The following is a 21250-nucleotide window of genomic DNA, read 5'->3' as shown; positions in this document are numbered from 1 at the left end:
TTTTGCACAACAAAGGAAACTACAAGCAAGGTGAAAAGACAGCCCTCAGAATGGGAAACAACTGATAAAGAATTAATTTCCAAAATATACAAGCAGCTTATACAACTCAATACCAGAAAAGCAAACAACCCAGTCAAAAAGTGGGAAAGGGACCTGAAAAGACATTTCTCCAAAGAAGACATACAGATGGCTAACAAACACATGAAAAGATGCTCAACATCACTCATTGTCAGAGAAATGCAAATCAAAAATACAATGAGATAGCACCTCACACCAGTCAGAATGGCCATCATCAAAAAGTCTGCAAACAATAAATGCTGGAGAGGGTATGGAGAAAAGGGTATGGAGAAAATGAAACACTCTTGCATTGCTGGTGGGAATGTAAACTGATACAGTTTACTATGGAAGACAGTACAGAGACTCCTTAAAAATCTAGGAATAAAACCACCATATGGCCCAGGATTCCCACTCCTAGGCATGTACTCTGAGGAAATCCAAACTGAAAAACACACATGTACCCCAATATTCACTGAAGCTCCATTTACAGTAGCTAGAACATAGAAGCAACTTGGATGTCTATCATCTAAGTTATCCAACTAATATTTGATAGATGAATGGATAAAGAAGCTGTAGTACATATACATAGTGGAATAGTACTCAGCCATAAAAAGGAACACATTTGAATCTGTTCTAATGAGGTGAATTAAACTAGAGCCCATTATACAGAGTGAAGTAAGTCAGAGAGAGAAATATAACTATCATATATTAATGCATATATTTGGAATCTAGAAAGATGGTTCTGATGAATTTGTTTTCAGAGCAGCGGTGGAGAAACAGGCATAGAGAACAGACCTATGGACAAGGTGGGAGGAGAGGAGGGAGAAGGGGAGATGTATGGAGAGAGTAACATAGAAATTTACAATACCATGTGTAAAACAGCCAATGGGAATTTGCTGTAAGGCTCAGGAAACTCAAACAGGGGCTCTGCGACAGGCTGAAGGGTAGAGTGAGAAGGGAGATGGTAGGGAGGTCTTGGAGGGAGGGGGCATGGGTATACCTATAGCCGATTCTTCTTGATGTATGACAGAAAACCACAAGTTCTGTAAAACAATTATCCTTCAATTAAAAAATAGAAAAAAATTAAATAAAAAAAAAATAAAGGTAGCTAAACTACACAGAATATCTTCAGCGTGTTTCAAAAGAAAAGCTGACTTTTCATAAATAGAAATTAAAAAAGATATCTTTCAGATATAAGAAAAATTATGTATATACATAGTTGTAGTCATAAAATGACTGAAAATTAATTGAAATAGTAAATATATGTGAGTTTAAATGAATGTTGGCTGTATGAAGGCCATATTTTATGGGGTTAAATATATGCATGATAAATAAAATATAAGAATAGCAGCATATAGACTGAGAATTTTAGTTGAACTATTTTTTGAATCTTTTCTTTTTGGTGAGGCACACAGTTCTTGTCAGAGCCAGGAATGGAATTCAGGCTTATCTTCTTTTTAGGCTGGAATAAGCTCAGGAGTGTCTTACCTCCAAAATGGTTGCACTTTTCATTAAAAACTGTGCAAAGATTCCTAAATCTATCTTATGACATAACTATTAATGTCAACTTGGGACTACAGAGTGTGGATTTCCTTATATTAGTGAAGGATATTTAAGTTTTAAGTAAGAGAAAATTAATTCAAGCAGAATTATGGATTACACAAGTGAAAGTTCCAAGGATAAGACCTATTTTATATGGCTATATTTAGATGAACATGCCAAAGCCTTTGACTGTGTGGATCACAATAAACTGTGGAAGATTCTTCAAGAGATGGGAATACCAGACCACCTGACCTGCCTCTTGAGAAATCTATATGCAGCTCAGGAAGAAACAGTTAGAACTGGACACGGAACAACAGACTGGTTCCAAATAGGAAAAGGAGTATGTCAAAGCTGTATATTGTCACCCTGCTAATTTAACTTATATGCAGAGTACATCATGAGAAATGCTGGGCTGGAAGAAGCACAAGCTGGAATCAAGATTGCTGGGAGAAATATCAATAACCTCAGATATGCAGATGAAACCACCCTTATGGTAGAAAGTGAAGAGGAACTAAAGAGCCTCTTGATGAAAGTGAAAGAGGAGAATGAAATAGTTGGCTTAAAGCTCAACATTTAGAAAACGAAGATCATGGCATCTGGTCCCATCACTTCATGGGAAATAGATGGGGAAACAGTGGAAATAGTGTCAAACTTTATTTTGGGGGCTCCAAAATCACTGCAGATGATGATTGCAGCCATGAAATTAAAAGACGCTTTTGGAAGGAAAGTTATGACCAACCTAGATAGCATATTGAAAAGCAGAGACATTACTTTGCCAACAAAGGTTCGTCTAGTCAAGGCTATGGTTTTTCCTGTGGTCATGTATGGATGTGAGAGTTGGGCTGTGAAGAAAGCTGAGTGCCAAAGAACTGATGCTTTTGAACTGTGTTGTTGGAGAAGACTCTTGCAATTTCCTTTGACTGCAAGGAGGTCCAACCAGTCCATCCTAAAGGAGATCAGTCCTGGGTGTTCACTGGAAGGACTGATGCTGAAACTCGAATACTTTGGACACCTCATGCGAAGAGCTGACTCATTTGAAAAAACCCTGATGCTGGGAGGGATTGGGGGCAGGAGGAAAAGGGGGCAACAGAGAATGAGGTGGCTGGATGGGTTCACCGACTCGATGGACATGAGTCTGAGTGAACTCTGGGAATTGGTGATGGACAGGGAGGCCTGACGTGCTGCAATACATGGGGTCGCAAAAAGTCGGACACGACTGAGTGACTGAACTGAACTGAACTGATTTAGGTGAACAAGAAAATTCTCCAAGCCCAAAGATAAATCTTGAAAATCAGCACACTTGTTCTTAACCTCATTAGTAACATTAGAATAAATCTGTCAACTTACCTGATAGAATATGACTCCTATATTCATCTCAAGTAGATAGAGTCTCTATCAATGGTGTTATTTTTTAGTACATTTAACAGCCTTTCCTTGTGTGGTAGGTTAAATACTGGCCCCTCAACAGTCTATATCCTAATCCCTAGAACCTGTGCATAATGTTATGTGCAAGGCAAGGGGGAATTAAAGTTGCAGATGGGATTAAGGGTGCTAGTCAACTGACTGAAATCTGGGGAATGTCCTCGATTATCCATTGAAATCCCAAAGATCCTTTTCATTAGAAGAGAGACAGGAGAGTCAGAATGAATGAAGAAGATAGGAAGATGTAACCAGAGATCAGAAGACCATGATTGTTGGCTTCAAAAAAGAGAGGCATCCTTGAGTTAAAGGATGCAGCCAACCTCTAGGACTTGGAACAGTCTAGGAATGGATTCTCCCCTAAAGCCTCTGGATGGAATCCATACTTTCCAACACCTTTCTTTCAGCCCACATTGATGTTAGCCCAGTGGGATCTTTTCAGGCTTCTCAAGAACTATATGGCATCAAATTTGTTTTGTTTCAGTTACAAACTTTGTGGTAATTTATCACCAGCAATAAGAAATAAATATTACATTTTATTCAAAACGCACTGAATTTTTCACCATTGTAACTTGTGATATCTATCCAATCTAAACCATATTCACACATTATCCAAACACTTGTTTTCTGTTCATTGCATAAATATCTTCTGAAAAGGACAACTCAAATTCCAGAATAGTTATCTAGTCATCTCCTGCAGCTAGTTGGCAGATCAATTTCAGCCAGACTGGGCATATTTATCATGTACAGAACTTTGTTTTATACATTGAACCAATTGCTTGATTGTTTCATCAATTAAACTTATTGCTCTGAAATTTATCTGGCAGATTTGATTAAACTCTATAATTTCAAGCAACCCATTCCACAATCTCCAGTCTCAACAGTTGTGGCCCCTCAGTTTTCATTCCAATCCCAAAGAAGGGCAGTGCCAAAGAATATTCAAACTACTGCATGATTGCACTCATTTCACAAGCTAGCAAGGTAATGCTCAAAATCCTTCAAACTAGTCTTCAATGGTACATGAACCGAGAACCTCCAGATGTACAAGCTGGGTGTAAAAAGAGCAGAGGAACCAGAAATCAAATTGCCAACATTCGTTGGATCATAGAGAAAGCAAGTCAATTCCAGAAGAATATCACTGACACTATCCATCTCTTCTGAAAACTAAAAGAGTAATGTACTTACTCACTCAATATCACAGAAATAATCAACCCCAAACTTTCCAACTACAAACACTGAAAAACTCAGATGTCTACCTCCACTTACACTGTTTTCTTTTCTTGCCACTCTGTTAAAACTCTTCTTTCAATTACACTAACTCAAATTTGTGTGAAAGAAATACTGGACACCTGTTAGCAACATGGCCACATAAAATATCTGTTACATGGGGAAGAAGAGGGCAAGAAAAACCATTATGAGGCTCTGGTGTTATTTCAAGAACATACTGGAAATCATCAGGAATTTTAACCAGGTGAACCAGAGGGTAGAAAGATAGAGAGGGAAAGAATAATATCAGTGGTGGTGGTTTCTATTCTCTTCATGAATATTTGCATTTAAATAATAGTTACACAGTTTATCCCCTAAAATCAAAACATAATTGTACTAACAATTACTCTGCATTCTCTGGGCATTTCTTCTGAAACTACTTATCTCTTCTCTATGTTTTTTATATTTGACAATGAATTCTAGTTTTGATTTTTAAAAATTTAATTGCTTTAGGATCTTATTGAAAAGACTTGTGAGCATTCTTCTAGGTTTCTTTTGGTTTTGCCTCAAGTGAGAAAATCCACTTGTAGCCTCTGTATCATGAGTTATACAAAAAGCTTTAACATATAACAAGTTAAAACAAGTTTTCAACCTGTTTTGCCTTTTTTTTTTTTTAATATGTGTGGAAATTCTGAAAACTGGTACCAGGATTCAATGACCTAGGGCAAAAAGAATATTGCACATCAGTGCAAGTTACTCTTACTCACATTTGCATGAAAATCAAATGGAATTCAGCCTTTTAATTTTTAGCAGTGTTGGAGGGTTATTGTATATGTTTTGTGCTTAGTTGCTCAACAAACTCCTGAAGACCACATGGACTGTAGCCTGCCAGCCTCCTCCATCCATGGGGATTCTCCAGGCAAGAAAACTGGAGTGGGTGACCATGCCCTCCTCTAGGGGATTTTCCCAACCCAGGGGTCAAACTCAGGTCTCCCACATCGCAGGTGGATTCGTCTGAGCCACCATTGTATATGTCAGCACAACTATTTGCAAGAAGCAATAACATATGTGTTAGTACAGATTTTGTTGCCCACAGCAAGTCTGAAGGACTTCTAGATTAAAACTGTACAGTGAAGTATTAGGTATGTATTAGGGAACCTGATGTTACAAAACCATTGATCAAAATTGCCAGCCCTGGTGAGGCACAGTAATGACCACTTGCACGAGTTATCTCACAACAGGAGGTCCAGACACGGAACAGGAAATTAACACAGATGTTTTGCCATAATATGTTTGAAGGATTTTTAGATTAAAACTCTTCATTAAAGCATCACATATTGGCCACATTGTACAGGATATGGAAGAACATGAAGCAAACTATTAATTATACCTTAGGGATTAGGATTTTTTCCTCTTTAGGAATTTTAGTTGATTTGCAGAGTATTGTTGCTGATGATAGAATTAGGAGACTTCATTATATATGTTTTTGGAAATTGAGAGTATTCTTGAATTAGATTAGTTATAAGCTCACATATCAGATTACCTTGGGTGACTTTATCCTAAGGCATTTATCTCAAGAATTAGTTTTATTGAATACTATTTGTGAATTTTTTAGAAAAAAATTGTTTTCTACTGTTTTTTTAACCACTTATATATTCTGATGTTAAACTGGGAAAAAAAAAATTCTTTTCCTTTGCACATGGACTACTTATTTGACTCTTTTATTTGTATGACAAAGAAAATATGTTAAGTTATTACGTCTGATGTCTTGCAGTTTTTAATTCCTACCATCTGTAAGATCCATTCTCATTCATACTCTTAAAATGTGTGTTAATATAAAATATACAAAATCTTATAATTCTTCTGTTCTGTATTTTACCTTCTCATGCATTACACTTTATTGTTTGTGGGGTGGGAGTTAAGTGTGATTGTAGGTTGAAGCCCTAAGAGGACAAAGAAGAGGTAGGGATGTATCTTGAGGGGGGTCAGCATTCCTCCATAAGACATCCAACTTAGGAGAAGTCACCACAGTTTTTCTGGAGAGGGAGGACCAATCTCCTCAGTGAGGGGAGAAAGGATGATTCATCTGACAAAGGAGGATCAGTAGAATGGAAGGGTTTAGGGTCCTCCAGATTCTTTGAAATCTGCCCATACATCCCCAGTAAAACTTCTAGGGTCTCACACATGAACCCTGTGTCAGTTTGGATGCAACCACATAGTAGGAATATAAGAGAAGGATACTCTTATTCAAAGATCTCATTTAAGGCCTAATATGTCACCTGTAGCTACGTGATCTTGATGTATCTTGAGCAAACTGTATAAATTCTATAATCTCAGGTTACACGTTTTTCAAAGCAGAATAATCTTCAAATTTCTACTAAATGATGTTTTTTAAGAAGCAAGTCTGATTTCAGTGACAAAAAGTCCTTGTAATATAGGCACATATCTAGAGAATATTGATTATCATCAATGTAATCATCAAAATATAAATATTCTGGTTAAAATATATTTACTTTAAACTTAAATACTGAAATTCATCTGTACCAACTTTTTTTTTAATGTATGAATTCTATGCAGTCATCTACCTTCCTTCAGCCTAGGTAGAGTTCAGTTATTGGTTGTTTTTATGTGTTTTCTGACCTACCTCTTGAGAAACCTATATGCAGGTCAGGAAGCAACAGTTAGAACTGAACATGGAACAACAGACTGATTCCAAATAGGAAAAGGAGTACGTCAAGACTGTATATTGTCACCCTGCTTATTTAACTTATATGCAGAGTACATCATGAGAAACGCTGGGCTGGAAGAAGCACAAGCTGGAACCAAGATTGCCAGGAGAAATATCAATAACCTCAGATATGCAGATGACACCACCCTTATGGCAGAAAGTGAAGAGGAACTAAAAAGCCTCTTGATGAAAGTGAAAGAGGAGAGTAAAAAAGTTGGCTTAAAGCTCAACATTCAGAAAACTAAGATTGTGGCATCTGGTCCCATCACTTCATGGGAAATAGATGGGGAAACTGTGGAAACAGTGTCAGACTTTTATTTTTTGGGGCTCCAAAATCACTGCAGATGGTGATTGCAGCCATGAAATTAAAAGATGCTTACTCCTTGGAAGGAAAGTTATGACCAACCTAGATAGCATTTTCAAAAGCAGAGATATTACTTTGCCAACAAAAGTCCATCTAGTCAAGGTTATGGTTTTTCCATGGGTCGTGTATGGATGTGAGAGTTGGACTATAAAGAAAGCTGAGCGCAGAAGAAGTGATGATTTTGAACTGTGGTGTTGGAGAAGACTCTTGAGAGTCCCTTGGACTGCAAGGAGATCCAACCAGTCCATCCTAAAGGAGATCAGTCCTGGGTGTTCTTTGGAAGGACTGATGCTGAAGCTGAAACTTCAATACTTTGGCTACCTCATGCGAAGATTTGACTCATTGGAAAAGAGTCTGATGCTGGGAGGGATTGGGGGCAGGAGGAGAAGGGGACGACAGAGGATGAGATGGCTGGATGGCATGACCGACTCGATGGACATGAGTTTGAGTGAACTCTGGGAGATGGTGATGGACAGGGAGGCCTGGCGTGCTGTGATTCATGGGGTCACAAAGAGTTGGACACGACTGAGCAACTGAACTGATGTGTCTTCTGGTCCTTAGTCAAATGATATTGCTGATTATGATGATGATAAAATTTCATCCCTGCATTCAGTTTTCCAAAACAATTTAAATTCTGCAAATGACTCTTTAAACATGGAGGTTTTCATGCTTTTTTTGTGCATTTTAGGGAAAGGCACTGGAAGACAATGTTTCTTCATTAACATCTATGCAAAGTAAATTCTCTTCTTTAACACATACAACATGAAAACTTACAGCAGATATTACTATAAAAGAAGAAATACCCATACTTGTCGGCAGGGAAATCACATACTAAAACATTTGAGAGGAAAAGAAATGGTTTTCACAATGTTAGCTGAGGACCAGTGTGATAATAGAAGCTTGTATTTATTGAAATGGAAAGGAAGCCACAATAAAATCAGAAAAGCACCGTAAGACTTAATTTTCAATCCATTAATTCATCAGTAGTGGTATTTGGGATGGGGGTTTTTCACTCAGAAGAAATATGAAGTACACAGGATAAGGTCTTTTTTTTTTTTTTTTTTTAATCTATGAAATCCATAATAGGCATTTGGGGAAATGGATTGATGGGAATAATGAACTGAACCAACTGGATAAGACACCGGAAAATCAACTTCATTACCCTCATTCTCACCAGTTTATCCATAAACAGAATGTGTTTTTAATCATGGTACTGATGGATTAATTTCTATAGTGTTCATTGCAGATCTACATAACTTTGGTCAAGCTGGAAAACTTACAATTCTATTTTGCATTGTGATCAACCACTTGAGTGAGTGGTTTGAAATCTGCCTCAGCATCTTCTCTTTCTTGAAGACAGCCACTTTTCCCATCCTATTTTTCTTTGTTTGAAGTGGCAGCTTTTTAATGCAGACTGGGCAAGTATTTCAGTTTAGTTTCTTAAAATGAGAGATAGATCTCATAGTGCATGCTTCAGGAATAGGATTCAGTCCCCGGGTGACTGAAAGTAATAGCAGTTGTCCAATATTGCCCACTTATTCAGCTTCCCATGTTCACCCTTAACTTCACATTTAAAATTTACAAAATGTCCCTGATTCCATCTAGGAAAAGACAGTTTCCATCACTATATTAGATGTCTGCCTTGCATTACATATAACCTCAAGATCCTAGTGATTATGATCCTAATATGTTGAATGTAGTTATGACCAAGCTTCATCTAATGGTTTAGGCTTTCACTGTATATACTACATATTGGGTTTTAAAATTTTCCTTACTAACAACTGAAGTTGATGAACACAAATTATGGAGAGGTTAGACAGGAGAAATTAGCACAATGATAAGTCCTTATTTGCATGCTAACAAATCAGAATTCGTATTTTACTTCAACATCAGTTAAGAAGTAATCCATCCCATTTCAAGGCCACAGAGAATATGAATAGAGTCAATTTGAAATATTAGGAAATAGCAGTGTTTTTCATCCAGACATCAATGAGCTCTTCCAATATTATTTCCTGATGCTTTCCTGCTTGATATTCATCAAAGAATTTATAAGAAACAGGAATTTCACTGTACATCCAAATCAGCTGTACAAAGATTTTAAGGTCAGAATATTGAAAGAATCACAAGAGTGACATTAGACTTGGATTTTTTTTAGACATGATAATGTTTATGTCAAACATTGTTTCCATTCTATTAATGACAGAATTTGTTCTGGGAAATTTTGCCAATGGCCTCATAGCACTGGTGAACTGCAATGACTGGACCAAGAGACCAAAGATCTCAGCTGATGGGATTCTCACTGCTCTGGCATTTTGCAGAATTGTTATGCTCTGGGCAATGTTAATAAATTGGTATGTAATTGTGTATAATCTAACTCTATATAATTCAAAAGTAAAAATTATTGTTCATGTTGCCTGGACAGTAAGCAACCATTTTAGTAACTGGCTTGCTACTAGCCTCAGTATATTTTATTTGTTGAAGATAGCCAATTTCTCCAGCCTAATTTTTCTTCACCTGAAGTGGAGAGTTAAAAGTGTAGTTCTAATGATGATGTTGGGGACGTCATTGTTCTTGTTTTTTCAAGTTGCAGTGTTAAGCATGGATGAGGCTATTCAGACATATGAATATGAAGGAAATACCACTCAGAAGACCAAACTAAGGGACACTTTACACCTTTCAAATGTGACTCTGTTCACACTAACAAACTTTATACACTTCACTATGTCCTTGACATCTTTTCTGCTGCTAATCTTTTCCCTGTGGAAACATCTCAGGCAGATGCAGCTCAATGGTAAAGAATCCCAATTTCCCAGCACCAAGGTCCACATAAAAGCCATGCAAACTGTCATCTCCTTTCTTTTCCTGTTTGTTATTTACATTCTGGCTCTAATTTTATCAGTTTGGAATTCTAATCAGCTGCAGAAAGAACCAGTCTAAATGCTTTATGATGTTGTTTTAATCATGTATCCTTCAATTCACTCATGTATCTTGATCTGGGGAAACGGGAAATTAACTCAAGCCTTTCTGTCATTTCTGTGGCAGTCAAGATGCTGGCTGAAGGAAAGGAAATAGGTGGAAACATATGTCTTTTAGCATAAAATTAAGGGATGAAGTCTATAATGTCTTATACCTTCTATTGATGTTTTAAGTATGCATATAAGTGAGTAATATCTAAAGGTTTACTTAGAAAAGTCCTTTACCTAAGCTTCTTAGAAAAGTGTGTATGCATGTGTTTATGAAAGATATAAAACAGATAAGATTACCATACTATTAACCAATATATTTCAGATAAGCAATCTAATTTTACAAATATTGTGTGAAATGCCTCAGGATTATGTAGCAATGCATATTTCACTTACATATTCTATACTACCATGTATGGATGTGAGAGTTGGACTATAAAGAAAGCTGAGCGCAGAAGAAGTGATGCTTTTGAACTGTGGTGTTGGAGAAGACTCTTGAGAGTCCCTTGGACTGCAAGGAGATCCAACCAGTCCATTCTGAAGGAGATCAGCCCTGGGTGTTCTTTGGAAGGAATGATGCTAAAGCTGAAACTCCAGTACTTTGGCCACTTCATGTGAAGAGTTGACTCATTGGAAAAGACTCTGATGCTGGGAGGGATTGGGGGCAGGAGGAGAAGGGGACGACAGAGGATGAGATGGCTGGATGGCATCACCGACTTGATGGACGGGAGTTTGAGTGAACTCCGGGAGTTGGTGATGGACAGGGAGGCCTGACGAGCTGCAATTCATGGGGTCGCAAAGAGTTGGACACGACTGAGTGACTGAACTGAACTGAACTGAAAGCTGCTATCTTTGTTCTCCATGGCTCCTAGTACACGAAGGTGTGTCAAGACCTGTCAATGTCCCAAAGGCTTGGGAAATGCCCACTTACCTGGTCAGGCTCCCAGGTAAGTACTAATTGTCTTCCCCTTCAGCTCCCAATGCAGGCTAATTGGAAACCCAGCCTTTAGATGCAGCTGAGAAAGTGAGAACATTAAACAGTCTAGCCCATATCAGGGAGAAATTGTGAGCTGGGTGTTTTTGCTCACTCACTCTGTGCTGAGCCAGAAGGAACTGTCCCTGGGAGTGCCTGTGGCCCAAGTATAACTGCCTGCTTGTTTTGTGTGGTCCTGTCTTGTGTAGTCTTGAATGCTGAGCACTCTTAGCTCTCAGACTATATCATTTGAGAGCCAATCCCTTGGGTAGCAGCTGCAGTGGTTCTAGTGCTAAATGTGTGGACGTGCCTCTTCCAGGGAGAAGCTGGAGATTTGGTTTTATTATTGGAGTGATATGGCTCCTGTTCTTCAGACTCTCCAGAGGATCCCAGTCAGGTTCCCACCCCCACCCCCATACAGACTGATTTTAATCTGAAATCACAGGCAGCAGCTGGAAAAGTATGCATTCTAATTCCTTCCAGGAAAAACTGTAAGGTGGACATATTTGCCTACTCCCTCTGCACTGAACTTGGGGGGATGGATTTCTGTGGAAAGTGCTTGAGTGCTGTTTGAAAAAATTTTTTTTATTTTTATTTAATGTTATCCTGTGTAAGTCATGAATGCTGAGCTCTGTTGGTTATCAGAACTAGGTGATTTGAAGGACTAGTTTCTTGGGTATCAGTTGCAGAAGTTGGGGTGCTAGATGTGTGGACAAATTCCCTCCAGAAAAAAGCTGGCAACTTGGTATTATTGCCTGAGCTGGGGGAGAATGCTGGGAAAGTGCCCACCGGCTCTTCTGGTCTCCAGAATGATTTCAGTCATTACCTAGTTATAGGCTGATCAGAAGCCAGACCCTCAGGCAGCAGCTGTCCCCAGTATGCAAACTCCTTCCAGGAAAACAATAGGAGATGGGCATTTTGCCTTTTCCCTCTGTGCCAAGATTGACAGCATAGCTGTAAGAAATGCTTGCACACTCATTTAAATCCTGCTTGTTTGTTTGCTTCAGTCCTATGAAACTCCTGAATGCTGAGCCCCATTGGATAGCTGAGCTAGTTGATTTCAGGTCTTATCCCTTAGATCCTATCCCTCAGCCATAAAAGTTGGGGCACAAAATGTGTAGACAAGTTCCTTCCAGGGAGAAGCTGGTGATTTGATTTTATTAATGAAGCAAGTCAGAAGGAGAATGCAGGGAAAGTGCCCACTGGCTCTTCTTAAAAATTATTTATTTATTTATATTTTATTGAAATGAAGTTGATTTACAATGTTGTATTAGTTTCAGGTGGACAGCATAGTGATTCCATGATATATATATATGTATCACTGAAGATATATATATCACTAAATATATATATCACTGAATATATATCACTGAATATATATATATTTTTTTCATTTCTTTCCTCTTATAGCTTATTACAAAATATTGAAATCATTTCCTATGCCATACTGTAGGTCCTTGTTGGTTATCTTTTTTTGTACAGCATTAAAATTTATTTTAAATATATTTTATCCAACATATTATCATTTAAACATATAATAAATATTTTTATTTTTAATCATTTTATTTTGCATTGAAATATAGCTGATTAACAATGTTATGATAGTTTCAGGTGGGTTATCTATTTTATATATAGTAGCTTGTATGTGTACTCCCAACCTGCTTACCTATCCTTCCCTCCAACCCCTTTTCCCTTCGGTAACCTTAAGTTGGTGTTCTATGCGTGTGGCTGTATTTCTGTTTTGTAAATAAGTTCATTTGTATCTCTTCTTTTGTATTTCACATGTAAGTAATATCATATGATATTTGTATAATATATTGACTGTGCACAAATTAGACTCAGAACCAAACTTGGCCAACGTTCAGAATCAAAAATAAAAGCACAGATTCAGAAAGAAAAGAGAAACACAGAGTTGGTGAAAATCCAATTCTGCTGCTACTCAGGACATACCCAGCACCTAGCTCACAACAGGCTTTTCTGGGGCCACATAGTTTAGTTAGTTGACTCTAACATGCGTGACGTGTGCCACATGTGTCCTCCTGGGCATATGGGTATATTCTGACTGTGACAAGAGTCAAAGTATAATTTTCAAAAACATCGAAAATATGAGTCTTCTAAAAATATAAAAGTACAATTTGTCAAAGATTTCTTTAACTCATCAATGTGGAAAATAACAATGCTAAGATTGATTCCATATCTGACTTTCCATGTGGGGTCAGATCTTCTTGAAGAGAATCTGCTTGACTTTCCATTAGCAAGGTCAAGCCTGATTTTTTTTTCTTCTGAAAATGTCCATTTTTCTCTCGTTTTTATGTATTGTATTTAATTTTAATATTAACTTTCAGTTCAGTTCAATTCAATCGCTCAGTTGTGTCCGACTTTTTGCGACCCCATGAATCGCAGCACGCCAGGCCTCCCTGTCCATCACCAACTCCCGGAGTTTACTCAAACTCATGTCCATCGATTCGGTGATGCCATCCAGCCATCTCATCTTCTGTAGTCCCCTTATCCTCCTGCCCCCATTCCCTCCCAGCATCAGGGTCTTTTCCAATGAGTCAACTCTTCGCATGAGGTGGCCAAAGTATTGGAGTTTCAGCTTCAGCATCAGTCCTTCCAAAACTAACTTTAGGGAGGTAAAATTTACAAATAGTAAAATATGCTGTCTTTAAGTATATAGTTTGATGAGCTTTAACTATTGTATGCATCTTTGAAACAATTGCCATGATAAAATATAGAATAATTGTTTCACCCCTTCAAAGTTATTTCATGTCCTTTTTAGATCAGGTTCCAGACAACTGCTTTTGTGCTTTCTGTCTTAGTTTTGCTTGTTTTAGAAATCATATCATACATACAGATTTCAGTTTTGGGTTTTTTTATTTTTTTGTCTAGCTCTTTTTTCAATCATATTTTTTGAGACTAATTTGTATCGTCGTGTATATAAGTAGTTTATTTCTTTTATTGTGGAGTGCTATTTCACTCTATGAATATTCCACAATTTGTTCTTTCATCACCTTGTTGATATAAATATGTTTAGGTTGTTTTTAGTAATGGATTTAATAAGTAAAGCTGGTGTTAACATTCTTGTATCAGTCTTTTGTGGACATATTTTTATTTATTTTCAATGACTATATATATAAGAGTGGAATAGCTGGATAGTGGGCAGTGTGCTTGTATGTGGTCAGGCCACTGAAGTTGGCCATTCTCTTGCTCTCTGTATATCCGCTGCCTGATCAGTGCCTGCTTCACCTACATCCTATGCGCATGACTGACCTTTTTATGTACTTGCCCCAGGCCCCAGCTAGTAATAGCTTATCAAAGGGGTCGTGAGGGGGCATGCCCATCTGCTCATTTCCCTGGTAACTAATAAACCAATCTGACATCAGTTGGTAATCTCCTCTTGTCCTCATTATGAAACCTGCGGCTATGTCCTGCCCACCATCTGCTACAGTGGGATGTCACTCCAGGACCTTGCTTCAGACATATAAGCTCCTTCATCCACTAAACCATCGATGTCTCTGTTGCTGACTCCAGGCTCTGTTTTTGGTTCTAAAACTGGGCAAGTGTAGGCCTTGTAGGCCTGTGGGGTGCAGCCCAACAGTATTTGTAGCCTTTTTAGGAACAGTCAAATAATTCTCCAAGGTGGCTGTAGTCTTTAGTGCTCAGCAGGAATATATGAGCATTCTAGTTGTTTCACATCATTGCCCAAATCTGGCCCAGTCAGTTTCTTTATTTTTAGCACTCTAATGGGTTTGAAGTGATATTTCATTGTAGTTTAAATTTGTATTTTCCTTGTATGTAATGATACTAAGAACTTTTTTATTGGTTTATTGTATCTTCTTTTGTTGAGGGTCTTTTGAAATTTTTTGCTTACTTTCCTTAAATTGAGATGATTGTCTTTTAGTATTGAGTTAAAGGAATGTTTAATATATATATATATAATAAATAATATATAATATATATGAGTGTGTACTTTGTAATATATATGTGTATTTTGTTCTCTCACTCTATGACAAATATTTTTGTTGTCTTTTTAGTGTCTTTATAGTCTCACTATAGTTTCTTTATAGTGATCATTGCTTTTATTAACTTTTTGTGTGTGCACATGTGTGTGTGTTTATATGTGTCCTAGCTAAGGAATCTTTCCTTATTCCAAGGTCACAAAAATATCCAATTTTAATAGTCTAATAACTGAACAGGAAAAATAAAACTGAATACTTATGCAGAGAGAAGCCTAGACTTTATAGCAGGAATTAAATGTACTTTTTAAGTTTCTGAGGAATATTTATATAATTATTGAATATTTTAAATTAAATAATTGATACTTAAATATAAATAGACTCAGGAGAGAAACTTTATCAAAAGCCTAATCATGAGATATATGATAACTATTAATAATGGGATGAAAAGCCTGAATGAGAGAAAAGATTTTTTTTAAGGGCAGATGGCCTCTCTGAGACTTATTTTCTATTTTGGAAATTATAGGACAATAATAACTTGTATCCATGAAATACGGATGTGTATGCCTGTGTGTACACTTATGAGCTTGTAAACAATAAACTATACGTAAATGCTATTTATCAACAACTAGTCTTTGAAGGGAGAAGGCGATGGCACCCCACTCCAGTACTCTTGCCTGGAAAACTCCATGGATGGAGGAGCCCAGTCCTTGGGATCGTGAAGAGTCAGACACGACTGCCCGACTTCACTTTCACTTTTCACTTTCATGCACTGGAGAAGGAAATGGCAACCCACTCCAGTGTTCTTGCCTGGAGAATCCCAGGGACGGGGGAGCCTGGTGGGCTGCCATCTATGGGGTCGCACAGAGTCGGACATGACTGAAGCGACTTAGCAGCAGCAGCAGCCTTTAAAGAGTATTTAACTTATAAGGATTCCCAAGAAAACTTTGATATTTTGATAGAAAAAGATTGAATTCTTTCTACATAATTCTTAAATTAAAGAAATTCATAATGGTGAAGATCTTAGTTATGACCAAGCTCCATCTAACAAAACAGTCACTGTATATTCTATGTATTGGGTTTTAAAATTTTACTATATGACAAGTAAAGCTGATGAACACAAATTATGGAGATGTGAAACAAGAAACAAATCGCAAAGCAGTGAAAGAGGATATGGTTTTATTTGCATATTAGCAAATGAGAATTCAACTTTCACTTCAACATGAATATGAATATTTCAGGCTACAGCAAGGTCATAAAGTGTGTAAATAGAAGTTAATTTGAGCTACCAGGGAATAACAGTGATTTTCATCATGTCAACACTGAGCTCTTCCATTAGCATACCTCATGCTTTCCTGCCTGACACTGGCCACAGAATTTAAAAGAAATAAGGACTTTACCTCATATCAAGAAAAATTAGCTCATGTATAGTCTGTGGTCAGAATATTAAAGAAATCTTGACCAGTGATATTGAACTTACCTATTTTTCTACAGATGATAACTTTACTACATTTTTTCCATCCTAGTAATAGAATTTATTCTAAGAAATTTTGCCAGTGGTTTCATGTCACTGGTGAACTGCATTGACTGGTCAAGAGACAAAAAATCTCTTCAGCAGATGGGATTCTCACTGCTCTGGCAGTCTCCAGAATTGGTTTGCTCTGAGTAACATTAATAAATTGGTATGTAAATGTGTTTAGTCCCAGCTTTAGACAATTTAAGAGCAAGAATTATTATTATTGCCTGGATAATAAGCAACTATTTTGGCATCTGGCTTGCTGTTATCCTCAGCATATTTTATTTGCTCAAGATAGCCAATTCTCTGATACTATTTTTCTTTACCTAAAATGGAGAATTAAAAATGTTCTTCTTGTTCACTTTGTCCTGTTTGGTTTTATTAATTCATGGTGTAAATGTAAATAAGACTATCCAGACAAATGACTATGAAGGAAACATCACTCAGAAGACCAAGCTGAGGGACATTTTACACCTTTGAAATATGACTCTGTTCATGCTAGTAAACTTCACACCCTTTGCTATGTCCCTGAAGTCTTTTCTGCTGTTAATCTTTTCAGCATGAAATGGAAACATTTCAGGAAGATGCAGCTCAGTGGTAAAGGACCCCAAGATCCCAGCACCAAGGTCCATATAAAAGCCATGCAAACTGTCATCTGTTTTCTATTTGCCATTTACTTTCTGGTTCTAATTTTCTGTTTGAAGTTCTAATAGGCAGTGGAACAACTTGGTTATCATGGCATGCCAGGCTTTTGGAATCATATGTCCTTCACTTATCCTGACATGGGGAGAGCAGATACTAAGACAGTACTTCCTGTCATTTCTGCAGCAGCTGAGTTGATGGCTAAAAGAAAGGAAATAAGTGGGCATGATGTGTCTTCTAGCGGAAAACAAACTATGATCTTTATAAACTTTATATGTGTGTGACTATAATTAATAATGACTTGGTACAAATAAGGAAGACTAAATTTACTACAGGTAGGTAAAACACTTAAGAAATTAAGTTGTATGAGAAGGATGAAGAAAAATAACATGAAGGAGAAAATCTATAGCCAAGATCTGTGGTTAATGATGTTACACATTTCTGTATTAGGATTCTTTAGGTAAATATATACATAGTCAAAAGTGAAGAGTCTTTTGACTTCACTAAGCCTTCACTAAGGCTTCATAGAGAAATTTCTATGACTCAAAGGCTTTTTTTCTTTTATGTGATTTAATTTGCTTTTCCAGCCTTACTTTCATTCAGATTCATTTATGCAGAGATATTAAAATAAAAAACAAAGTGTGAAATATGAATATATACACATTTGTATAAGATTTAGTTACTAAGCAGAAAATTTATTATTTTTCTTTAACAAGCACTGTATATACCTTATAATCTGTTAATACTCTCATGTATATTAAGATATTGATAATGCTTATCTTTAATAAAGGAAATCAGATGCTAACCTCCAGTTTGGGAATAATTTTACTAAATAACTTGATTAAACTGGTACACTGGATTTTCATGGAGAATAAAGAATAGATATCCTGAATTTATCCTAAATAATCATAAAATCATGAAATACTTTTAATAAAGATTAAAAAGTGATGCTAATATGTTCACCAGCACTATTATGAGTATAATCCATTGACAATAGAATGGATCAATAAAAGTGGTAAATTCATCCAGTTGAATACTACTTAATAACAAAAGTAAACTATAATTACATACCACCATGTGAATAATTATTTCATATAAAATGTATTTTCAAATAAATGGAACTTGACTTTTCCCATGCACTTCCTTAAAAAGAAAACTAAATAAATAATTCCAATTTCCTAAAATCTAGTTGCTGGCACAACTAAACTATAGGCATGCCTTATGTATTTCATTTCACTCTATTGTATTTCTTTTTTTTTACAAACTGAAAGTTGTGGCAACCCTGCACCAAGCAAGTATATCGGTGTCATTTTCCCAACAGTACTTGCTCACTTCGTGTCTCTGGGTCACACTTGGATAATTCTAAAAACATTTCAAACTTTTTCATTATTATAGTATTTATGAAGTGGATTAGTGATCAGTGATCTTTGGTGTTACTAGCTAAAGGCTCAGATGATGGTGAGTATTTTTTGCAATAAAATATTTTTAAGTTATGGTATGCACATTTTTGGGGTATAATACTATTGCACACCTAACAGATTATAGTATAAACATAACAATTCTATGTACTGAAAAACCAAAATAATTGTGTGACTTCCTTGTGATATTTGCTTTATTGTGGTCGTCTGGAGCTGAACCTGCAATATCTCCAAGATATGCCTGTATAATATCTAGAAATCATATGTAGGTAGTTAAACAGCAAAGAAAGCTATAGAGATTACTTCCACACAGGATGATGATTTCTGCTTGGGAGTAAAACAGGTGGTGTGATCAGGAAGAGGCCTAAGATGAGTTTCATTTTTTTTAATCCTGGATGGTGTTAAACATCAGTGTCTAATGTAGGAGAATTTGTTTAACTACATATCCTCTACTTCTTTATCATATCCCATTTTAAAGAGTTATTATTATCTAGTTTATTCTAGAAAAGCATACTATCATATGTTTTATTTTTGCATATAAGATTGAAGGCGGGAGAAGGGGACGACAGAGGATGAGATGGTTGGATGGCTTCACCGACACGATGGACAAGAGTTTCAGTAGCCTCCAGGAGTTAGTGATGGACAGGGAAGCCTGGTGTGCTGCAGTCCATGGGGTTGTAAAGAGTCGGACACGACTGAGCAACTGAACTGGACTGAATATTAAAAATCCCACCATCCATTGTTACTGTTGGGAATGGTACGGGAAGGGAGGAGGGAGGAGGGTTCAGGATGGGGAACACGTGTATACCTGTGGCAGATTCATGTTGATATATGGCAAAACCAATACAATATTGTAAAGTTAAAAAAAAACAAAAAAAAACAAAAAAATTTATCTTTAAAAATTTTTTTTTAAAAAAGGAGAATCTTATATACTTACCCATATAGTTACCATATATAATGCTATTTAATCTTTGTATTGATTCTTATTTCCATTAGGTATTATTTTCATTCTGCCTGGAAGAGGTCCTTATAGTGTGGGTCTGCTGCTTGTGTGTTCTTTTTGTTTTTTGTCTGAAGAAGTCTATATTTCTCCTTCAGTTTTGAAAAATATTTTTCTGGTTATTCTAGGTTGAGAGATTTTTTTCCTATTTAAGTATTTTAAATATGTTGCTACAGCAAATTCTTGTTTATACTATTTCTGATGGGAAATCTATTCTTATTTGTTCCTCTGAACATAACATCTTTTTATCTGGCTACTGTTAATATTTTCCCTTTAAAACTACTTTTGATAAATTTGATTATGATGTGTCTTAGTGTATTTTTGTTCTGTTTCTTGTGCTTGGGGTGTATTGAGATTCTTGGGTCTATGGGTTTATAGTTCTTATATTTATAAAAATTTTGGTCATTATGTCTCCTCCCCAGCCCCACATTTTAGGCCACTCTAGCTACACATCCATAAGGCACCTTGAACTTCTCCAAAGATCAATGATGCCTTTTTTTTTTTTCCCCAAAATTCTATTACTTCTTGTGTTTCATTTTGGATAGTTTCTACTGCTATGTTTTCATGTTCACTGATCTTTTTCCTATAGTGTCAAATCTATTAATCCCATTAGTGCCTTTTGCATCTCAGATGTTGTAGTTTTAATCTCTAGAAACTCAATTTGAGGTTTTTTTTTTAAATACCCTCTTTATATCTTAAGTTTTTGGACACCTGGAATATAGTTATAATAACTATTTCAATGTAATGTCCTCCTCTGCTAACTCTAATATCTGTAACAGTATCAAGTTGCCGTTTGTTTGATTTTTCTTATTTTGGGTCATATTTTACTGCTTTTTGCAGACCTGATAATTGATAACTTGATATCAAGAATTATGAATTTGACCCTGTTGAGTAAAATGCTTGACATTTTTATATTCCTATAGTTATTCATAAGCTTTGTTATGAGATGCAGTTAAATTACTGGGAATTAATCCTTTGGGATTACGCTTTTCAGATTTGTTAGACACGGCCAAGAGCAGTGTTCAAAGGAGCTAATTGTTTTCCATCATCGAGGAAACACTTTTCTAGTCATTCAACCCGATGCCCTGTGAAATGTGTTTTTTTCCAGAGTCTTATTCCATTTTGCCTGCTATAACAAAAATACCCAAAGACTGGGTGGTTTATAAACAACAGAAATCTATTTCTCATAGTCCTAGAGGCTGAAAGTCCAAGCTCAAGGAGCTGGCAATTTTGCTGTCTGATGAGATCCCATTTCTTGGTTCACAGATGTCGATCTCCTGCATCCTTATGTGGAAGAAGGGGCAAAGGATCCCTCTGAAGTGGCTTTTCTTAATTGATGTACATTTGATTTACAATATTATTAGTTTCAGCTGTGAAATATAGCAATACCAAATTTTTATAGATTATATTCTATGGCACCCCACTCCAGTACTCCTGCCTGGAAAATTCCATGGATGGAGGAGCCT

At 36.6% G+C, this 21250-nt stretch overlaps 1 protein-coding gene and 1 pseudogene across 1 annotated transcript; both read left to right on the top strand.

The window, feature by feature from the left end:
- Positions 1-8610: 8610 nt before the first annotated feature.
- Positions 8611-10253, top strand: LOC129641407 (taste receptor type 2 member 31-like). Its single transcript, XM_055566138.1, has one exon. It carries the CDS (start codon positions 9474-9476, stop codon positions 10251-10253), a length of 780 nt encoding a protein of 259 aa, XP_055422113.1. The 5' UTR covers positions 8611-9473.
- A 945-nt stretch (positions 10254-11198) lies between these two features.
- LOC129634575 (taste receptor type 2 member 20-like) lies at positions 11199-17564 on the top strand (annotated as a pseudogene).
- Positions 17565-21250: the final 3686 nt, after the last annotated feature.

This window comes from Bubalus kerabau, chromosome 1, assembly GCF_029407905.1.
Source record: "Bubalus kerabau isolate K-KA32 ecotype Philippines breed swamp buffalo chromosome 1, PCC_UOA_SB_1v2, whole genome shotgun sequence".
Lineage (NCBI taxonomy): Eukaryota > Metazoa > Chordata > Mammalia > Artiodactyla > Bovidae > Bubalus > Bubalus kerabau.
Note: the sequence above shows the minus strand (reverse complement) of the source record. Positions and strands in the feature narration are given on the sequence as shown.